General features: G+C 35.6%; 1 protein-coding gene across 15 annotated transcripts in view; it reads right to left on the bottom strand.

The window, feature by feature from the left end:
• The window catches only part of PARD3 (par-3 family cell polarity regulator), a 666,346-nt gene extending 642,231 nt beyond the window's left edge, over positions 1–24,115 (bottom strand). For 12 of the 15 annotated variants that reach the window (XM_052000522.1, XM_052000517.1, XM_052000520.1 and 9 more), the window contains exon 1: positions 23,466–24,114. In XM_052000522.1, the coding sequence (XP_051856482.1) occupies positions 23,466–23,585 (120 nt within the window). In that variant the 5' untranslated portion in view covers positions 23,586–24,114. Of the gene's footprint in view, positions 1–23,465 lie in introns of all 15 variants that reach the window. The other 3 variants (XM_052000526.1, XM_052000527.1, XM_052000525.1) reach the window with 2 other exon arrangements.
• Between the last annotated feature and the right edge of the window lie 357 nt (positions 24,116–24,472).

A 24,472-nucleotide genomic window follows, 5' to 3' on the forward strand; every position in this document is an offset into this window, starting at 1 on the left:
GCATATCATTACTAACTCATAAAGTCACAGCTAGACAGAACCTTAGGGCAGCCAGGTGGCACAATGAGTAAAGTGCTGGACCTGGAGTCAGGTAAACTCATCTTCTTGAGTTCAAATCTGGCCTCAGACATTTATTAGCTATGTGATCTTGGGCAAGTCACTTAACCCTGTTTGCCTCAGTTTTCTTATCTGTCAAATGAGCTGGAGAAATAAATGGCAAACCAGTCCCATATCTCTGAAACCTCCCAAAATGGGCCGTAAAGAGATGGAATGACTAAAAACAACCACCACCTCAAAAATGACTGAGTCCAAACCTCTCCTCATTTTCCAGTTAGGTGGCCATGACCGAGAAACCTTGTGACTTCCCAATATCATACAAGACCTAAGTAGTACATATGGGATCAGAACCCAAGCCCTCTGAGTCCAAATCCACAGCTTTTTCCATTGCACAGCACTTCCCTCTCATGGCACAATTTCGATGTCTTCTAATTTTGAGCAATTGCTCAAAAAGGTAAGGAAAGAAGCAGTAAATGCAGATTCTCATATGATGTAAGAAGAAATCTCTAAGGGTGAGATGAATTAAAGTGAAATGGACTATCACAGGAAGTAGTGAGCTTTTCATAATTAGTATTCAAGTAGAGGGAAATTCTTACTCAGATATAGGTTCAATTAAATGAAAGCCAAGGTCCCTTCCAATTCTTAGATTTTGGGGAACTAAGAAGGAAGACTGGTTTCTATCCAATAAAAAACTGTAAAATAACTAAATTTCGATTTTGTCTTGCCTCTTGACTGCTTCCCTGTTGCCCACAGAGATGTATTCATCTCTGATACCTAAAATCTTCTGCCTCTCCTCTCTTTTATAGTTATACTCCTTGATAAAGGTATTTCTAATCCTTTTATACTTCTCTCCTCTCATTCTTCTGAACTTTCAACAGCATGGCTTCCAATCTAACCACTACCTTCAAACAGCTCTCTCCAAAGCTATGACCGATCTCTTAATTGACAAATCTAATGGCCTTTACTCAATTCTCATATTTCTTGACCTCTCTGTAGTCTCTAACACTGTCAACTAGCCTCTTCTTGATTATCTTTTCTCTTTAGATTTTATTACAACACTACTTTTCTGATTCTAGTTCAACATATCTGATTTATACTTCTCAGTCTGCTTTGCCTACAGCATTCCAGTTAATTGTGGGTATTCTCCCAAAACTGTTTTGGACCATCTTCTCTTCCCTCTGTATTATTATATTATTCTCCCTGTTGATCTCATCAGTTCCATGTATTCAATTATCACTGGACAAATAATATAGCTTTAACCTCTTTCCTAATCTTTAGTCTCACAACACCAGAACAGAAAGGGGCCAGTATTTGGGCCAATTGCTTGTCTAGACATTTCAAACTGGGTATTTTGCAGAGCTCTTGAATTCAAAATGTCCACTGTCTTCCCTCCCAGATCTCCAATTCTTCCCAAGTTCCCAATACTATTGAGGGCATCACTCTCCACCCACCTACTGAAACTGTCTCCTAATTCTGTTGACTCTAGTATAAAGTCCCTTCCATTTCCTGATACTGCAGCCTCAATAGTCCCTCCTATCATCTCACATTTAGACTATTTCAATAGGCTGCTGTTTATTCCCCCTGCCTAATCTCACCCTATTCCGGTTCCACTCAGCTACCAAAGTAAATTTTAAATAAAAGAAAGATCAGCCAATAAACTCCTCACTTCCTATTATCTCCAAAATCAAATATAAAATGCTAACTAAAGTTCTTCTTAACCTGGCCCATTTCTACCTTTAAAGTCTTCATTCCCTTCTGCACATTCTGTGACCCGGGACAAGTCTTCTCTTCCTCACAGAAGATACTTCATAGCTCAGCTCTGTTCATTTTTCACTTGCTGTTGTTCCCCATGTCCAAATGAAAGTTCTCTCTTCACTTCTGCCTCCTTTTCCCTGCCTTCCTAGTGCTTATGCCTTCTTTATCAATTTACCTACCCCTTATTACTAATATGTATATCATATGTAATCACCTCATATCATATGTCATTATATGCCATGCATATTCATATATGTTTATATGACAAACCTTAACAGTTGTTTGCATTGTGTCTCTCTCATGAGAATGTGATTTCCCTGAGAGCAGAGGTAGCATTCTTCCTTTTATTCGTATACCCAGTACAGTTTTGCAACTAAAAACCATGTAATAGACCAGGGTTTCTTAAAATCCTTCCACCTGAGACCTCTTTTCATCAGAGACATTTTTACTTGATCTCAGATTATAGCTATAAAACCAAATCAAACACTTATTGCTTGCTTTTGCAAGCCCCACATTGAGTTATGAGAGCCTAAATGGGGTCACCACTCACAGTTTAAGAAGTTTTGTAATAGACTATCAAAAATATTTTCATGGCTGCGAGCATGTTTAATTTTTCTCTACTGCAGCACCTCAAGCCCCCTCTCCCAATGTTCCATAGAATACAGTGATAACAAGAGTGAAATGAACTTTAATAATCTCTTAATCCACTCTTCTCATTTCAGTGATTAGTAAACAAAGGCTTGGAGCAGCTAGGTGGCAGTAGATAGATTGCCAAATCTGAAATCAGGAAGATTCATCTTCCTGAATTCAAATGTGGCCTCTGACAATTAGCAACTGTGTGACCCTGGACACGTCCTTGAACCCTGTTTGCCTCCTCATCTGCAAAATGAGCTAGAGAAGGAAACCACTTCATTTTTTTTGCCAAGAAAACCCAAGAATCACAAAGAGTCAGACCCAAATAAAAAGCAACTAAAAAAACAAGAAAGACTGAGAGGGCAGATAACTTGAATTTACCGAGCAAATTAATAGCAGAATAAGGCCATGAACCTAAGTTCTAGAGTCCCATCTTCTCAGATGTCTAACCCCAGATTAAAGAATACTCTTGCTATCCTTAATAAGCCATTCTCTTTCCTCAGATATCAAAGCCCTCAAGCTAGACTAAGAGCAAAGAAACAACTGATCAGGAAGTATCCAAGAAATAACATTGCCCTACTTTGCCTCAGTTTCTTTCTTGTTCTCTTTCTGTTTCAGATAAGAACCTATCATTCCAATTTAGTAATTTCTGCATTAAATGGAGAGACATGTATAACCAAGGATTGGGCAAATGAGATAAACATTTCTGAACATGACCAATATGGACATTTGTTTTACATAACTATACTTAGTACAAGGATTTTCGCTTGGTTTTCTTAATTATACGGAAAGGAGACAAACTAAAAAGAAAAATTTGGGGGGAATGGAGGGACAGCAAGGTTGCATAGTGGTTAGAGCACCGGTATTGAAGTCAGGAGAACTTGAGTTCAAATCTGGTTTCAGACACTTAACACTTCCTAGTAGTATGACCCTGGGCAAGTCACTTAATTCCAATTACCTCTGCCAAAAAATAGGAAAAAAGGAAAATGCTTGTTCACTGAAAAATTAAAATATAAATTTCAAAAAAATGCTACAAGTTAAAGCATTTAGAAGTTTTTCAAATCAAATATTATGACTTCAAGCTTTAGATAAAATTGTTAGTCCTACCTTAATTTTGGAGAACTTGAAAAGTGTTTCATTCATTAAACACCTCAATAATGATTTTAAGAGAAGTCATGTGAGGTCTTATATAACACACTGAAAACTGCCTTCTAATTTCAGATTGTGGTAGATCATTTTGTTTCTAGATGTACATGAAAAAAAATGTAAATGATATCTATTCAAATACTACATACTCCAGACATTATTTTCTGCTTCTTCTGTTGGCAGTAATTCAGTAATCAACTAAATCCCAAAGGAAGCATGAGCAGTAATGATGCTGGTACATAAACAAGTAAAAAATTAAGATGCTAAAATGATTTCACTGGCTTTAACTGATGCTAACATATTAACTGGGGAATGCTAAGAACATACTGACTGGATGCTTCTCTCTGCATCTGGGATGTTCTGAAATCTCCAAAAAAGCTTTTCTTTTTCCTGATTTAAATATTCTTCTGTGCAAGTTCATATCTTTTGCAGAATCAGCATTAATGAAATACAACTATTAATAAATGAGGCTAGGGGCAGAAGGTGAAGCTGGGTTTGATCCAAACCTGCAATTTCATCAGGGTAGAGCAATGTAGTTTATTCCCTCAACAAATGTGTATTAGCAACTATTTAGGATTGCCTGAGAGCTTATGACTTGATTAAACAGCTAGCATGCTTCAGAACTTGAACCCACGTCTTACTGGTTTCAACAATGACTACTTCATCTTGCTTGGTAAATTTGCTTACCAAGGAAACATAAGAAAGCAGAGAAAATAAAAGGGTGACAGAATGACTAAATCTTTTTAAAATGAACTGGGAGAAATGTTGACTTTAAATTAATTTTAAAACTTCAAAAAAAAGTCCCAAATAATATTTTTCTGCAACTTTCTAAATGTTCTGAATCTAAGAATGCTAATATTGACAGTATTTTCACACTTATCAAATAATCTAAAAGTTTATGGTATTACCTAATAGTTAATTTGAAAGCATCAAACCCAAATTAAATTAATCTTTTGGCCAGTTTATATGATTTTATAGATTAATCCCAAATCATCTGAAGGAAAGAGCTCAATTTTCTTTTCCTTTTTTTTTTCTTTTTTTTTTTTTTTTTTTTTGCTGAGGCAATTGGGGTTAAGTGACTTGCCCAGTGATACACCTAAGAAATGTTAAGTGTCTAAAGCCACATTTGAACTCAGGTCCTCTTGACTTCAGGGCTGGTGCTCTGTCCACTGTGCCACCTAGCTGCCCCAAGAGTTCAGTTTTCAATAGTTCAATAATAATCTCTTATTTGGGGTGATGACTTTGAAAGCATCTCAAAATTAACATCAGTTTTTCAACCAAACATGCGCACATACAAACACATTATTCATACACACACATACACACACACAAACACATACACACAACCTAACATCTCTGCTTTTCAAAACAATTTTCTACAGAATAATGCTACTTCAAATACTTTGTTTTTTAAAACAAAGCCCCTGCCAATCTCTTTCTGCCAGTTTTTAAATTCCCATTCAAAATCCTATCTCTTATTTTCTGGTTAGCCAGATAGCCTCATTTCTTTTTTGTGTGTGTGCTTTCCAGTAAATAAATGTCATACAAGGAAACAAAATTTGCCCCTATCAACACAGAACAGCATTTAAATAGGAGATTTACCACCTACCAAAGTTCAACTTGGCCAACCTTCGGCATTAATGGATATGGCTGAGCTGTAGTTTCTACTAGCATGCACATCCCTTAAAGTACCACAAAGGTCCAATAAAACCTCAGGATAATGCCAGCATTCTTGAAGCATATACATACTTGAAGCAATAACAGTCCTATAGATTTCCTCAGATTCCTTGCTCTCTTCCAGAATGTACATTACCATAGATCTGATATCTGAAGCTGGATGTTGTGATATAAGTCAATGGCATATTTTGGTTGAAAGGAACCAGTTGTTTTTCGAATGAAGTCGAATCACTTTCTGTAGAAAACCATAAAGTCCACTTATACTAGAATAAAAATCAAAAGCCCAAGAATGAATACAAACTCAATCAGGAATTTATCCTTTCAGAAGCTTAGTTTATTGGTTTCAGAGGGTTTGGGATTATCTTCCCAGATCTAAAACACACTAAGTCTACCAACATATAACTCTTCTTTCCTTTTTCCATTCATACAACTATACTCAGGTTTCTGAGCTTCTCTTAACAGAGGAATTGCTAAATTTTAAAATCATAAAATAAATTGCTACCTCAAAAACTTCCTAAGAGCATGGAGGTTAGTCTTGGTATCAAGAAAACTTGAACTCCTTCAGAAAGGACAGTATTCATTACAAACTGATGTTATTTAAGCTTTTCCTAAATATCAGTGACTTTCAATGCCAATAAGAGAGCCTGAGAAATGCTGTCATCAAAACTGCAGAAATAGTAAATGTTCTATCTGAATCTTAAGAGTCAGGAACAAAGCTTATTACTTAAAGACAGGATTTTCAGTTCCTCTTCCCCCATCTAATTAGTCCATATACACATATATTATGTGAAATATTAATGTTGTCTAAATATATTCTGAGCAGAAAATATCAGAGATAATCCACTAGGGTACAGTTAGTAGTTAATGCTTGATATAAATCTCATCATTTATTCATGTTTCCTTATAAAATGGTGAAAGATTGTATTGCTGTCATAGCTTCAGGAAGAGATTTCTTAAATAGAGCATTATTCAGTTACCCTTCAGCTTAAGGTATTCACTCTGTCCTATTATCAAAGAAACATTTCTTCCCTTTCTGTCCTCTTTTTTCTTTCTTTGTGGATAATACCTCCTCCCACTTGGCAGTTGCAGATGCACCTACAGTGTTTATCATGGCAGCTGGGCAAAGGCGATCAAAATCAGTCGTCAACATCACCACCATGTCAAACAAAGAATTGCATTATCCTGTCATTGTGTGGATGGGGAGGGGAGGGTTCACTGCAAAAAATGAGTATAAATTTTGAAAGTAGTACTTCTGAAAGTTTTGCTTCCTCCCTATTGAAGATCTAAGATGAAAAGAAAATTTTATTGTTTTCAACTTATATTCTTGTAAATATGCAGTTATTGTAAAATAGCTACAAATTGGAAAGGCTTAAAAACTATGATCAATGTAATGAATAAAAATGATTTCAGAAGTCTACCTCCTAGAAACTTGAAGTAATGAATTCAAATGTAAAATGAGAAGTGAATTCTTGGACATAACCAATGAGAACATGTCTTTCTTGACTATCCACATTTTTTACAATTTTTTTTTCCTTTTTCCCCTCAAAGGATGCAACAAATATACTGTAGTTAAGAGAAAATAAATGCTTGTTAAGTAAATAAAAAGAAAAATAAGTTAAATTTTTAAAATATAGGCAAAATCACTGTATGCTCCCTCCCAAGCCTAAAATATTATGCCTCTAAAGTACAAAAAAATAATACTTATTGATGATAGATCAGTGATTTCATTGGTATAGATATTTCCTCTTTGGATAAATATCAAAATCTTTCTAAATGTTCTCATTCCATGGGATTCTTTTCCATATCTTTCCATACCAATCCTCTTTTTAGAGCTTACATGATCATGTTAGAGAATGTCCTTTCATCATTTTAATAGAAGGGTAGTACCAGTGCCCTCTAGCTATCCATCTTGTTATCTCTTATTCTCACAAGATTGATCCACTTTCTTCCGTTTCTAAATACTGGTCCTCAGTAAAGTGTTGTACACTTCACTGATGAGGCATTGTTAGTAATAGGATATAACCTCTTGTGATTACTACATTTCATTGCCTTTTGGACTGTCTGTAACATATCACTCATAAAGCATCATAATTTTTTTAAATATATTTTTATGGCAGTGAACAAAAAGGCAGACTGTGTTGTAGCAAAGAATCCTTGACTTTGACTGAACAAAGGTTCACATTCTAGCTCTGCTGCCTCTATGACTTTACTTAATTTCACCGGATTTTTCTCCATAAAATAAGTGGTTTGACCCAAATAATCTATAAAGTTTCCTTTAGCTCTAAATCACTGATCTTGAAAATCTGAACTACAATGTTATTTGGATTGCTAAAAAAAATTTATCTTGAACTTTTCTTCCAATACAAAGTTTCTTTAATGCACAACGTATTTGATTTGCAAAAATTCAATTTACACACCAGTTTTCAGAAACATATCCAAAAGGTGTGCTTATACTTGCACAATGAAATTAAATAGACTATGAATTAAAAGACTAGCCTTCTGGTCCTAGTTGTGTAGGTGATGATGAAACCACTTAACCTCATTTTAGCTCATTCTCCCCAGCTATAAAATGTTGATACTATGACATTACCTACCTCACAGTAATGTTCTATTAAAGAAATGCTGTCTGCAAAACACTTTGAACTTCTTAGAAGAAGACGCTATGTAAACATAAGGTATTATTATCATTATCTCTTTCTACTACATAGTCTGGGAAACCTGGCAAAAACATCTTGTAACTATGGTAAAGAAGAATGCAAACAATTCCTTGAGTCTACTCACTTTAAAAGTTAAGGCAAGCTTTAAATGCCTTCAAAGAGATCAATAGAAATAGCTTCTTTAATACATCAATAACAATTAACACAAAATATGAATAACCAAAAAAAAAAAAAAATCCAAATGAACTTCCTGGTTAAGTTCAATTTTTATCTAAGTATGATTATATACCCATACCTAAAAATGCACTAAGGCATGGTATAAAGTGCTGGATGTCAACCCAGTCTAGTATTTTTGCAAGAAAACCCCAAAAATGGTGCAATAGTTAAAGCACCAACCCTGAAATGAGGAGGACCCAAGTTCAAAACTAGCTTCAGATACTTAACACTTCCTAGCCAACAAGTCACTTAACCCAAATTGTGTGTATGTGTGTGTGAGAGAGAGAGAGAGAGCGCGCGCGAGAGTGAGAGAGAGTTCAAGCGCCAGCCCCAAATGGATCATAAAGTGTCACACGTGACTGAAAAATCACTGATCAACAAACTTAAAAGCACTATATAAATAAATGGTGGTGATATTTAAAGCTGCAACAACTCCCCCAAGTAGTCTTTTAGACTTGAGAATATAAAAGGTCAGTAGCAACTAGGACCACGCAATACATTAATTATCTTTCCTCAAAGTTAAAAACAATGGATTGAATAGGAGGAATAATGCCACTTCATCACTAAATTAATTCCAGAAATTAAAATATATTGTTCTATAATAATTTGCAACAATCTGAAGGCACTGATCTTAAAGTCAAAAGGCCTAGATTAGAATCCCAATTCATACTACTTAGCTAAGTGAACTTGACCCAGTCACTTTACTCTAAGACTCAGTTTCCTCATCATTCAAGAGGACATATTTAGATGGCATAGTAGATAAAGCACTGGGCCTGAAGTCTGGAATATCCTAGTTCAAAAGTAGCCTCAGGCACAACTTATTAGCTACATGACCCTGGGCAATAGATTTAGACCACATTGCCTCCATTTCCACAATTGTAAAATGAGGGCAACAACAGCATATTCTTTTCCCTTGTCCTATTTATATCACTGAGCTGTCATTAGAAAAGCATTTTGTAAAATTCCAAACACTATGAAAAATAAACAGTAAAGGAAAAATAGCAACAGGAGAGATAAATAAGTAAAATCTAACCATACCTACTTGGTTGTATCCTTTACTCAAATAAAGAAGCAATCAGCTTGAAATATAAGTATCAAATTTCAAAAGCATAGCACTCATTTCAAAGAACTACACTTTACAAAGGATATATGCATCAAACTTGTGAAGAGAAGTTGAAACAATTGGATAAGTTATGTTCCTTCATTCACTAATGAGCTGCCAATCTTCTAGACAACAAAACAGTAGGAAGTTTTTGCTTTTCAAAAGCATATTTTTTTAACTTTTTCATGTTGATTATATTGTTTTATTTTTCCAATTACATGTAAAAATATTCAACATTCATTTTTGTCAGATTGAGTTCCACATTTTTTCTCTCCTTCCCTTGTCTCTCACTGCTCCCACTCCCTAAGACAGCAAGCAATCTAATATAGGTTATATATGTATTTTAAACACATTTCCATATTAGTTATGTTGTGAAAAAAATCAAAACAAAAAACTCTGAGAAGGAAAAGGTAAACCCAAAAAAGGTGAAAATGGTACAATCCACATTCAGTCATCATAGTTCTCTCTCTGGATGCAAATGGCATTTTCCATCCCAAGTCTATTGGAATTGTCTTGGATCACTGTATTTCTGGGAAGAGCTATGTCTATCATAGTTGAGCATCCCATAATCTTGCTGTTACTGTGTACAATGTTCTCCTGGTTCTGAATAGCATTATTATTATTTCCACAAATCCATGGTACTACCTCCAAATGTGGCTACCACCTCCAAAAAAAATTATTCATCCACATATTCTCATCAGATGCAATTCTTGTCCATGTCCTCCCAAAAATCCTCCACAAATGTACTAGCCATTATACTAGATATCTTCCTTTTAGGTGCTTTTAAAACCTCCAGCACTCAACTTTTCCAACTGTTGTTATAGCAATAATAATAGCTTATATTTAGATTAACAATTTATGGTTTGCAAAACACTAAGGATGTATTATCCCAATTGATCGTCACCAAAAAACTGTATTTTACAAATAAGGAAATTGAAGCTCAGAGGAAACTAAATATCTGTGCCAAAGTAACAAATATAGGCAATCAATGACAGAGGCTAATTTCTAACTCAGGTCTTCCTCCAATGCCACCTTCAATATAAGGCCATTGAACATGCTTTTTTTTAATGTTCATGTACTTCCCTAATAACAGTTTTGTGTCACTTCTTGTATGCAAATAAAAGAATTGGCAGAGTATTTTTAATCCTGTGCACTTTTTATTAATGCTTGGTCATTTCTACCTGTATTATCCATGATAAGCATAAACAAAAAGTGAGCCAACATCTATTAAAAAGAATAAAGTAGCAAAATTCTAAAAACTAAGAAAAAGATCCACCAAGCCAACTCCACAGATGTCTTCAAAATAAAGGGAGAGGCATTAAAATACAATGAAAATATTTTTAACTGCTTTAGGGATCGATAAAATAACAATCAAGATCTTGGTTATCCAAAAAAGCTTGCATCTGTTATCTTCAAACTATATTTAAGAGACTTGGAAAGTACTGGGCATGGTCAACATTACCTTACACAGAAAATGTAGCTGATTATTCCTCAAGAGAGAGGAAACAATTGGTTACTGGCATGAGCACCCATTTCAAATATGTTCTTTGGGTGTGTTCATATCATCAATTACTTAGTCAAAGGTTAGAATCAATACCAAGTTAGGTTAAAAAATAAAGATGCAACATGCAAAAAAAATAAAGATTCATGAACTCTAATAATGTTCACTTATTTCAACAAGCTCAACCCTTAAAGAGAGAAAACAAATAAAAGCAAGGATATTGACATTAATTATCATCATTTCTTGTTTAACTGATATAAAAGTCACTACAGAAAGACTGAAACACACCCTGGAATTATTACCTCAAATGATGAGCTTAATCTCATTGCCAAAGACAGACAGCAACCAAGAGCAGCACTAGCTAATTAGGGCAAAGAGTCTTAAATTGTGGATCTAGACCAGAATGTAGGGGAAATTTGGTAACAATAAACGGTATCAAACACTCCAATAAGATTTAATTCTTTTTGTAAAAATAAACAAGTGCATTCACTTTATTAGTATGTAAATTTGCTTTCATTTTTAATTAATGGTATAATTATATGTATACCAAAGAATTGTTTTAAAATAAATTTCTTTATAATTTATTATCAGTAAATGTTTGACTTGCATACCTATTTTATATACTTATAATACCCCAAACTCATGTAAAAATTTCTCAAGTAAAAGGGGTAGATCATTCCAATACACTTCAGAGGAAAAAAGTTTAAGAAGCCCTGGATTTGGATACCAACTTTTTTGCTACTGGTATTTCCTCACTGAAGGAATAGAGGGGGAAAGGACCCTGCAAAGAAGGCATGAAATCTTACTAAGTCAGATCTCAAGAACATCAATGGATAAAACAGGAAGGAGAATAGCAAAAGTACCAAAATGAAATGTTTGTCAGTGTTTCTATGCTTATTTAATCTTACAATCACTATTAGTGGAACTATCATATTTTATTTAACATACTGGGCCCTCTTGTCCCATTCTCATTTTATGGAGGAAAAAACTCCAAATGGTAAAGAAAAATTTTGAATTTTAAGTGGTGCAGATTGCCAAATATTTAAAAAATACTATGACCTATTTCATAAATACTAACTTTATAATGACACTCAACATTTAAATAAGAAAAAAAGATCCATTTCCATGCTAAATGTAATTCCACTAATTCAACAAAATATATGATAGCACACAAATGAAAGAATAATTCCAAAAGGTTAACTCTTACTGGGAGTTTTCAACATCTGTGACCCTTGCTAAGAAGAACCCTGGTGACTGCCTGACTGCATTGTTAAAAACCTGAGGCTGGAAACAGAGGTGTATGCCAAGGCAAGCTCATCTAGCTGCAAAGATGAAATACAGCCACCATTGTAAGAGCCTTGAATTGTATATTTATAATCATGCAAATCTTTAACTGTCCAGTTATTTTTTTAAGAACTCATCCCAGAGTAGCTTAGGTGTATTTTCCTAATTAAACTTAAGTTAATCATTCAACATTCTTTAAACCAAATACTGAAATATCAGTCCCCTTTTGGACATATTGTTTAAATATTAACCAATCCAATAAAAAGCCTATATACATTCCTTCATATCTACCTCTTTTGTCCGAGAAGCATTTTTCCAGACCTATAATGAAAGAAAGGTACCAAAACCAATAACCAGCTTTAATGGATTTTCTGATGATTCATATCCTGTGCAAGAATACATCAGGAACCAATATTCTAGTCATTCCACCTTCTCATCTGCAGGTGCTTCTGATTCTAGCAAGAGAAAACTCTACTTGGAGTAGAGGAGAAATACAAAAACCATTGTGAGCTACAACTCACATATTGATTGAGGAAAAGAATGTTGACTTTTTTTAATTCAAATATATTAGAAATGAGTTCCCCAAAAAAGTGGGAAATGAAAATATTAAAGCAGAACCCTATGTATCCTCTCCTTTAAAAAAAAAAAAAAAAGGTGAAACATACCATTTACAAAATAACTATATACACTGATTCCTGAAACATGAATTTAATATTCTCCTCTTACTTATTGCCTCTGAATAAAAGCCAATGTTTGAATTTAACAATAAATCTCAGACATATTTAACTCCCACCATCCTCCTAACAAAAGGTGTTTGTATCCATTATAGGAAGATACTCAATTCTTTGCACTGAAAACAAGGGCATTTGTTACTGTGTGCTATTGAAGAAACCCAATTCACTCACTCACAAACACACACACACACACACACACACACACACACCATGCAAACTTAAAAGTACCAATATAATGTTTAATATTTCAATGAAACAGTAGAATTCAATATTATTCACTATTATTATATTCACTATTACTTCTACCAAACATTTCTCAATACTATAATCATTCTCTAAGCAACTCAGCTATTTTTAACTCTTGAAAATGGCATTAATAATGGTTTTAAAACTTCTTAATTTCTATTATAACTTCCATTCTTTTATTCTAATAATTGGAATCAAAATAATCAGGCAAGATTAAGTCAGGAAGATGACCTTTTTGGATTTCCTTGCAATTTTAGCCATTGTGTTATCTAGGTTGATAGTTGCTTTTGAAAAGTCTTCTGAAATCTTCCAAGATATTAAAAAACAATGACTTTTTTTTTTAAGATCACATAATACATATATTGGATTTAACGTATATTTTAACATATTTAACATGTATAGGACTACTTGCCATCTAGGAGAGAGGTTGGGGAAAAGGGAAAATTTGGGATAGAAAGTTTTGTAAGGGTCAGTGTTGAAAAATTACCCATGCACATGTTTTGTAAATAAAAAGCTATAATAAAATTTTTTTAAATGTTGTTGTTGTTGTTGTTGTTGTTTTAAAGGAGAGGCAGCCTGGCTAGATGGTTAGTTGGGTTGATCTGAGTTCAGAGTCAGCTTTGACATTACTGATTAAGGGGCTCCGAACAAGTCATTTAATCTTAGTGCTTCCAAATCAGTATTTCAGTATAAAATGCAAAGCAGTTGCTGCCCTATATGCATAAAGAATTTCTTACAAAGAAAATCAGGAGTCCAGACCAAAAAGAAAAAAAAATTTCAAATGATAGTGTTAAGCATTCCTCATAAACATAAACATAAACTCAGTATCTAAGAATAGAATTAAATAATATTTATTCAAGAACTTTGTAAACTTCAAAGTACAGCTTAAATAAATTTGCAAGCATTAATAATAGCAATAACAAGTTCATAAAGTGCCTTATGATTATAAAATATTTATTAATATATTGTCAATTATAATGAGTATTATCCCCATTTTTTTTTAAAGAAACAAAGGAAGGTAACATAGCTTAGTCTATGCAATAGAGCCAATAAATGTCAGAGTTGGGATTTAAAACAAATCTACTTTTCCAGCAGAGCTACCATCCTTCTGACTCAAGTAGGATGATAAACCTTTCCCAGCTGTGAATGGGCATTATATTCTCTACCAAAAAGGGATAGAGGTAATGAAAAAAGATCAAGGAGATCATTTTGATTTTATGAAATTGAAAAGCATCTATATAAACAAAATCTATGTTTTGAAAAAATGGTTGAATGTAATTGTATCAAATAATTCTATTAAATAGGAAAAGGACTCTTTATATCAAATTTCTCAGATTTGGTATCCAAGATCTATAGATAATAACATATAAGAGGAAAACCATTGTTCAGAACTAGTGATAGGAAAGAATGCTCACCTCAGACTTAGGAAATGAATGATCAAAGATGACAAAAGATATGAAAAATTTATGTTGGAAGGATATAGCAAAGATGAACACACTAGTGAAATGTTGTTGGAACTGTGAGTCAATACACTTATTTTGGAAACTAATTTGTAATTATGCAAATAAAATAACTAAAAATGTTTATGCCATTTGAGCCAGGGATTCCACTCTTGGTCATAATACCAGAAAAACTGAATGCATTTTCTTCCGGCCCCCTACTTCCATACTGGAAGCCTCCACTTTCTTGTCAGTATATATTCTTTAAAGAAAGGTCTGTTGAGTTGTACAAATTTCAAAGTAACAAAATAACCAAAAATTTAGCACTTTTGTTCATAGATAATATTATCTCACTTGACTTTTATCTTCTAGTTCCCAATTTTTGTTATAGAATTCCCAAGTAAAACGAGAATAAAAAAATAAAAAAATAAAAAAACATGGGATGACCAGATGTATTTGAATTAGCATATGAATTTAAGAGTCACAGCAAAAATCCTGAAAGTGTTCCAAAGCAGGTTAGAAAGAACAAAACTAATACATTATTGGCAGTAGAGCTGATATGTGAACCCTGGTTGATACTTCAAGTAGTGGCCAAGAGCCTATAGGTCCTTAAACATGGGCAGAGTTATGCTTCTAAATGGAAAGGAAGAATAACAATTGTACAAACATAAGGCACTTCAGAAGACTTGGTTTTCAATAACATTTTCATTTAATTCTAGAACATATACAACATTCCCAATTGACAGAATTAAGGAATAAAAATTGATCTTGAGTGTAAGCATTAACACTTTATAGGCTATCTTCCCTTACTGCCCTGGGGACCTGCTTTAATCTTGACCTGGTATGACCCTTTCCCCATTATTTTAAATATCAATTGTATATAGCATGAGTCCCCATCCCCTTTGTCCAAAAAGCTCTAGACTAGGCCAACCTGGTAGTAATGTAAACTACTTATGTGACTATTCCAAATACATAAGTGGCCCAAAATTATTCTAAATTTTTTTTCTAAAAATGCATACATTTCTTCTGTTTATAAATCAATGGATATGCATGTTTACCAATTTCTCTTTTGAAGGTGTTTTTTTTTTAAAGACCAAGGCAATAATTGACAGAATAGACAATTCTTTTCTTCTATAATTTTCATGCTTCTCTTTGAAATAAATTTTCCCCAAAAAAATTAATCTATTTTCTCAAATTTTCAATATTTTTATTAACTTTCTACAGGGAGTCCATATATTAATTCATATTGTAGAAATTATCACAATTAGAAGGCAGTTAAGAAAAAATATAATTTGCATGTTAGCCTATAACTATTCTTTTAAAACAAACAAAAAACATGAGTAATCCATCAAAGAAAGAGAAACTATTACAATTTTGGTGAATATAATAATATCAAACACAAAGATTCATAAAAAAAATTATAACATTAACTAAAATCATAGTAGCATCTAACATTCTTAAGTGCTTTAAAGTTTGTGAAGTGGCATATATAGCCAAATATACACACACTCATACTCATACTCATACAAATACATACCAGATATATGTGTATATATAATCTTTGAACCTAACAAAAACTCTTTATATGTACCTTTGAATCAATTCCATCTCAGTCTTAAATTATTTCCATTCTCACTAATCTTTAATACTAACTGCTTTCCTACAGCCTAAAAGTATACCTGTCTAATCCCTCCTTTAAAAAAAAAAAAAACCCTCTTCATTAATCCGAATATAACCATTACCTACCATTTTACATCTCTTCTTCCCTTTAACTGCTGAACACCTTAAGAAAACCATCTATAACGAGAGCCTATCCTATCCTTTTACTCTTGTAAAGCCTCTGCAATGTGGTTTCCAATCTAACCACTCCAACCTATGATTTTTTCAGTGTCAATCCTGATAACCTTTATTCAATCATCATCCTTCTTGACTTCTCTGCAGGTGATAGCTTTTCTCCTCAACTCTCCTAAATTTTCTAACTCTTCTCTCCTCCTAATCTGACTTGCCCAGGGTTACACAGTAATTAGTATCTGAGGCATAATTTGAACTCGGTATTTAAATAACTGCAACAATAAACATTAGCCACAATGTATTTTTCTTTCCATATCTTGAGGGAGAAAATAATGTGTATACTACCTCTCTTTCCAAAAATAACTTACTAAATTGTTGTCTTGCTGTATATTTACTATATAAGGTAAAAAGGCTTTTCTACTGTTTTATTCAGCTTTAACACAACTTTTCAATAAATTCTTGCATAACATACACCATTTTTTTTTTTTTGCCTTTTATTTATTTATTTATTTGTTTTTGCTGAGGCAATTGGGGTTGAGTGATTTGCCCAGGATCACACAACTAGGAAATGTTACATGTCTGAGGTCAAATTTGAGCTCAGATCCTCCTGACTTCAGGGCTGGTGTTCTATCCATTTCACTACCTAGCTACCCCTGTGAACTATTTTCAATGACAAACAGGAACAATGAGACAATTCTAAACATCAGGTAAGCAAATAGGTGACCTTTGTATGTTTTTTCTCCAATAAATTTACTTTCCCATGAATCTGTGGCTTATGATAAGATTAAAATTATTTTTCATTGCTTAATTGTACATAATGAAGAGAATCTGTCTAAACGCCTGAACATATGGAGAAGTTGGCCCGAGGTTAAAATGTTTTTGTCAATAATACACAAAATGGTCAATGCAAACAAGAATGACGACTTTGCTATATTAATACTCTATCACTCTATCTGTCCTCATCATCTCATTTTCAATTTATTTCTTCCCACATAGTCTTGGCAGCTATTCATTTCCTTTGAAGGTCCTTGAAGGTATCTCCTCTCACCATATACTTCCTTCTGGGGGAAATAATACACAGGCAAGATAGAGTTTATCTTATTCCATAATTTACACCTTAAACCACAAATCTCTTTATAATAACCACAGACTTACATAATTCTCAGAGAGAAGTGCAATATTAAGGTTGTATAACTATCTACCATTAGCTATAAAACCAAATCTGCAGAGAACCAAAAACAAAAACTCAGCAAATTAGCTGAATGAGGAAATGCCTCTTATAAGCCAAAAGAATCTGCACCATAGATTTATACAGTCACATCTTTGCTATTATATGAGATGCTAAAAAAAAAAATACATGTTTTTTTTTTTTTTTTAATTCTTGGCTTAACAGACTATAGCCATTATTACTTTCCCTCCCCTATTGGAATAACCATCAGAAAAGAGATTAGATTGAAGAGACTCCCTTCATCCATTTCCCCCTTCCTTTTCCTTTCCCCTCAAACAGCTAAATCAGATTTCCCCCTTTGCCCCTCAGCAAGTAGTAAGTGAATATGCACTGATTCACCTCTTAACTAATCACTTCCTAGTTAACCGGTCTTCTAATAGGGGTTCCCTTAAAAATATGGGTAGATCGGTGTTTGAAAGAATGGCTGCAGTGATGACTCATTGACTAAACTTACCTCCCCCCCCAAATCAAGGCCAATTGTGACTCATCCCTGAATACTCCCTTATCCACATCAACTAAGTCATTAAGTACTCCCCATTCTTCACAATGTTGCTCAAATCTTTGTCTTCTATTCTTTCCCACTATCATTCCTCTTCACCTTTGGTCTATACTGGCTAACACCAATTTAGTATCTCTATCTCTCCTGTTTCTTCCCTCTCTAATAAATCTACCACAGATGAAAAATGAATCTTCCTAGCCATTTTTTTTTGTATTAATCATTTTCCTAATCAAAAACTTGCAATGGCTCCTACAGAAAGTTCAAACTCCTTTCCATGTGATTCAAGATTCTCCATAATCTGAACTCCACTTTCCTCTGCTCTCACTGGTACTTACTGTGACCAAATCCACATCTTTAGGACCATGTGTATGGCTAACTGGAATGTCCTCTTCTTGTGACTCTGCACAACATCTATGACTCCTTGAAGGACCATAGCAAGACCTTCCATCTCTATGAAGCTATTTCTCACCACTCTAATCCTTCTCTGAAATGTTCAATTTCAATTATGTGTAATTTATTTGACATTGAGCATAGGCTCCCTTGTATTGTTTCTTCTCTTTTTAAATGTGTCCTACTCATCCACTCCTACCAAGTAGATATTTAAGGGGAAAGATTGCTTTATTACTCTTTGTACCTTTAGGATCTAATATAGTATTTCTCATATACTCAATATTCTCTAAATGTTTGCTTACTTTAATAGTAATGAAACCAAGTCTATGAAATAAAGATCAATCCAGTAATACAGGCACAAGAACAAATAGGAAGTTTTAAAAGTATATCCATGCATTTGGGCTCCTGACATTCATCTGAAGGGCAAGAACCATCTTTCCTCACATATATGCCCAGTGGCCTTTACATAGAAGGGATGCAACATATTTGTTGATGAAAGCAAACAGAAGAAAATAAGCAAACAAAATATTTTTCATGTTTCCACAGCATTTCTGCTAAGGCAAGAAATGGCTGGATACAACTGAATATCCATCTTCTATTTAAGTACTATTCTAATACTTCATCCTGCCATAGAAATGATTTTAGATTCTCCAGGAATGTGGAAGCAGAATGCAAAGACTAACAGGTCCTATCAAGCTAGAAAGTCTTTGAGTGCAAGCCAGGTTAAATAACATAATATGATCACAGTCTGATAAGCATGTTGAAATAGGATTGGTTTCCTTTAATAATATCCAATGTATTTTATTTTATGTGTTTAAAGACATGAATTCTAAGACAGACCCCATAGGCTTCAGAAGAGTTTCCATGGAGTACAAGCATACACACACAGTGTGTAAAAGCCCAATTTAAAGATTCTGATCACCACAACTCTTAGAGATGGAGATTGCAATCTTCATCAAGGGAAGAAACATAAAGACTAATCTTCAACAAGGGAAGAAGCATAAAGACTAACTGAATTCCATTGAATTATTGAAGTATGACAAGCTCTTATTCAGGCACCAATGATTTCTTGGGTCACAGACACAGAAAAAAGTTCAGAGGCAATCTAGTTTAATGTCCACAGAGAAGCTGATTTGCTCAAGGGCTAATGAGTAGTAGCATAAGGATTTGAATTCCCCTCCTTTATGGAAGAGATTATTTCACTTTTGTCTTTGTATTCCCAATTCTTAGGACAATGCCTAATACCCAGTAGGTACTTAATAAACATTTATTAACTGATTGATTATATCTGAACTATAGTCAGTACTTAAAAGCTGAAATAGTTTCATCAGGAATTAAGGCAATCATTACATTATTGTACTGAGAACTATGATTTTTTTTCCTTCCAAAATGCTTTATAATTTTTGTTCTAATTCTTTATAAGACTGTTTTAAGTTTAAGAAATCTTACATATTTTGAATTTTTGTTTTAAGTTATGAAAGTTCACACAGTATTCCAAAACAGATGGGAAACTTTTTCACATGTGATCCTAGAAACATTAAAGGCACTTCCTGAAAATCCAGATATTCAGTTATTATGTAGGGATAAACCTAATTTAACTACAACATGAAGGACAGTACATAAAGATAGAAGGAAAATAGGAATATCCTTGTCTGACATATTTTTAAGGAAAAAATGAAGGGGAGGATGGGAGATAAGTAAATAAGCACTAAAACCTCTTAACTGTTAAATAAGATTTTAAAGAAACTTAGAAGACTTATGGGAATTACTCAGGCTCCTGAAATAGTCTTTAATCAGAATTTTGCACTGCAAAACCTATACTTTACATACTGCAAAACAAATTACAATTCACCTGACTAACATATTCTACAAAACAGCTGTTACAAAGAGTAATGATGATTATAACCAAAAATACCCATATTTTCTTACTAATCACAAAGATGTGCCATAAGAAAACATTGACCATTATTAAATTTAAGCACTTTAATGAATCTTTTTTTAAATGAATGTTTTAAAGTAATCTCTCATTTCTTCAACTTTAAAAAATTGTTTCACATTCTGAAGGTATTAATTCTGAGGTTTAAAGCTTTATTAATTCTAATTCCTACCTATCTACAAAAAAAAAAAAAAAAAAGCAATATGAGATTCAGGGCAAAGAGTTCTTTTCATTAGTAGCTTTGCTTTGTAAAGTAAACATTTGCACAATCCCAACACTATTTGATTTCTAATAGAAGACTGACATTAATGGATATTCTTCAGAGCTTTGGGACAACAGCACAGCTAATACCATGTTTCTAATAACAAAACCTAAATGTCAGAGATCAATTTCAAAAAGCAACATAAGTTGTGTTAAATATTATCTAAACACCTTAACTAATGCTGGACTATGAAAAGCTCAAATTGCTTTTATCTATACATATGCACTCCCTCCCCTTCACCAAACTTAAAAAAAAAAAAACTTACAAGATAGATGCAAGGCTCATAATCTCAGACATTTTATTAAAATCTTATTTCAATCAAATAGCTGCAAAACATTTACCAATTATCAGTATATTTTTCTCTCCCACTTAAACTTTTACAACTATGAAAACAATGAAATGTACAACATGATAATATGCTTTTTTAAAATTAACATAAAGAGAAGTTTGGCATAACTGTTCTGCAATTCTCCAAGATTAAGTTGCTGAGAAAGTAATCCACATTAGTAAGAGAAAAAAAGACTCTTCATTCATGAATTCTCAATATTAATGAAATCAAAAGTCTAGTATCTCTACTGAGTAAAAAAGCCTTTAATAAATTTTAGAAAAAGCAGGAAATATAGTTCTTATTGTGATTATGTTGTGATTTGAGGGATTTTTTCATTACAAATTTAATGTCAATAAAAATAATTTTTAAGATAAGGGTTAATAACTTCAAGTTCTCCTTTTTGTCCTATGTAGAGATTAGCTTGCACATAGTTATTGGCACTTTGTGTTAGGCTGTGGTATGTTTATTAGGTTGTGAACTCCTAGAGCACAGGGTTTGTCTTTTGAAATTCACTGTATCCCTAGTTCTTAGCACAATGGCTAGTAGTTTTAAAATGTTGACTCATCTCAACTAGAATTCTACAGCATCTAAGCTTTAATTGAAATCTTCCTGTTCTTTGTCACCTGAAATTCATAAAGAAGCACCAACCAGGGATAATTAAACAAAATCCTAAAGAAAGAAATATTGCTAGAATTATAAATTTCTAACAAAAAATCTTCATTGAAAGACTTTATTTTAGAAGACATAGCCTCAAATGCTCAAGGTAAAATTCAGTGGGAATTCCATCTCAAATACACAGACGTTCTAAACAATATAACAAAAATTACTTTCCTGATACATTCTTAAGAAACGGTACTTTATTTGAAACAATGTCTCAACACACCAAAGAAATGGGAACTATAACTACTAAGCAAAAGAGTCAGATACCACATGGAAATAGTTCCAGGAAAGTATTTGAGAAGGCTTCATGGAAAATCTTTTTTTAACAAGTATTTAAGTTTTCAAAGTAACACTTCAATAGAGGTAGTCATAATCAATCTTGGGGCTCTCTATCCATTAAAACATCTTTAGAACAATTCTACAAGTCCCCGTCTCCATATCTGTAGCAATCATTTCTGACAGAAAGGACAGTGACTCAAGGGACAATCTGCTTGTGATTAACCCATCACCCAATCAAGAAGGCCCAAAACACCCAAAACCCGCCCAGTCCCCCATCTCCAGAAGGAGGAGGGGAAGTTTCTCAATTCAATATAATTCATATACTTTTGAAAAATTCATTTTTCAAAAAAGAGAACTATAGTCCAGAAAGAAATGTATGACATTCTTTAATATACACAAGAATTAAACACTAAAATCACAAAATGTCCACATTTCATTCTCTCTGCCTCCAGGGCCTGGAAGAAGTGGGAGGCCTGGGGCTGGATTTCAACTGTGTGCAGTAACTATTGCCCAGGAAAGAGTAATCAAAGTGAAAGCTTCGTGGCAGTATTTAATATAGGGCTTTTCCTCCTCTTTTTTTTTTTTTTTTTTTTAAATCCCAACTTGGCTTTGTGTAGCTCTGGAAATTAGTTGAAATAATGAGCACGAGGTGAAACACATCTTTCCACAACAATCCCAGTAACTCAGGGGCGCGCGCGCATACTCGCATGCACACACATACACACACACACACAGAGACACACACAGCCATGTTGCACACCGCGGTTTGCGGTATATACTATTGTGGCTGTGTGTAATCAGTACCCCAGAAGGAAAAAATCAGAGACACACAGTGGGCCCTCCACCTCCGCCCTTTAAAAGGGAGTGGGGGTGGGGTGAATGGAAAGGAGTAAATCTTAACTTTCTTCCTACAAAGAAACTGAACAGCTGGGAAAGGAGGGGAGCCCCAGCACCACACACACCGCAAGGAGATGACAAAAAGTTCAGGCTTAAACTACCCAAGCTCTCAGATTTTCCCCCACCTCCAATTCCCCAAATGCACAAGCGAAGAAGAGGAAAAAAAAAAAAAAAAAAAACGCCCAGCTGGATGGTAAGAGTGCAGCAGCAGCAGCAGCAGCAGCAGCCGCAGCCATATTCGGTGAAGGCTCTCCAAAGCCCGGCTCCTCTCCGAGGCGGGTACACTCGCATGCAGTCACACACACACACACACACAAAACACACATGCTCCCTGCCCCCAGGCCGGGACAATCCAGCCGCACTAGAAACTTTCCAGTCTGTCAGGCAACTCTGGGGAGCCAGGGAAGAGGTGGTGGAGGCAGAAGGAAGGAGCACGTAGGTAGGAGCGAATCCAGACTCTCTCTCCACTGCTCCTCTGGTCTCTCTCAAGCGCGAGCCCCCGCGCTGCCCCATCCCCTTGCTCCGGACCCGGCACTTCCCCTGCCTCTCCTCGGTTTCCCCCTCCTTCCCCTTTCCAGGAAGCGCCATATTGATCCCCGGCGCCCTCTCCTGCGTCTTCTTCCTCCTCCTCTTCCTCCTCCTCCTCCTCCCTCCCCCCCTTCCTTTCTCTCCCTCCTCTCCTTCGGCTCCACTCACACCCAGCCGACAGCGAGCCTCCCTCTTTCCCCGCCGCCCGCCTCAGCCTCACCTTGGCGATGGCCTTCTTGTAACGAGTCACCGCTTGTTCGATGAGGTTGGAAACTTTCATATTCCCATCTCCACACGGTACGACCACCCGGGTCCGCCCGAAACACACGGTCACTTTCATGCTGCCGCTGTCGCAGCCGCCGCCGCGGTCCCTCCGCTCTGCTCTCTGGGGGCCCCCTCCCTCCTCCCCAAAGCGACAACCCCGCGGGAGGAGGAGGAGGAAAAGGAGGAGGAGGCGGTGTAACGTCGCCGCCCAGTGCAATGTTGTGGCACACAGTTGAACGGTGTGAGCGTGTGTGTGTGTATGTGTGTGTAAAAGAGAGCGAGCTGCGGGGCTGAGCCCGGGGGAGAGGAGGGGTCGGGTGAGCTTGGGTGGGGGTGGGGGAGGCTGCACAACAGGCGCTTCCTGAGCTCAGCGGGGCGAGCCGGCGAGCGCGCTGGAGGAGCGGAGACGCTGCAGGCGCGGGCGGCCCTTAGGCTGGCATGCTCAGCGCCCCGGCGGCGGCGGCGGCGGCGGCTGCTGCCTCTCTTCCACTCGCTAGCTCCCCAGCCCCGGGAGGCTCGCTCTCCCTGCCTCTAGCCACCTGTTCGGTGTCTCCTGCGCGCTCCTTCCAGGCGGCGGCGGCTGCTCCTTAAGCTGCTCGCACCCACTGCTGCTCTGCGAGGAGGGAGGGAATGGAGAATAGGGGGAGGAGGAGGGGATGAAGCAGGAGGAGGAGGAAAAGGAGGAGGAGGAGAAGGAGGAGGGACGAGAGGCACAAAACACTAGCTCACATGCAGAAAGGGAAAGAGCAGAGCAACTGACTCCCCGCCATGGAGGAAGAGTGCATTGCCTCAGCCAGGGTTAAACTGAGTTCCCGCTCCCCTTCAGCACCCCTTCAGGGCAGGAGGAGGGTGGATGGGAGTGGATGGGGTGATTGAGAAATTGTTGGCTGCTTTTTCCTTTTCCCCCTTTAGCCCTTTCTTCTCTGCAGAATTGGGAGTAAGGGAAAGCTCATCTGCACGTAG

Source organism: Antechinus flavipes, chromosome 5 (assembly GCF_016432865.1).
Source record: "Antechinus flavipes isolate AdamAnt ecotype Samford, QLD, Australia chromosome 5, AdamAnt_v2, whole genome shotgun sequence".
Lineage (NCBI taxonomy): Eukaryota > Metazoa > Chordata > Mammalia > Dasyuromorphia > Dasyuridae > Antechinus > Antechinus flavipes.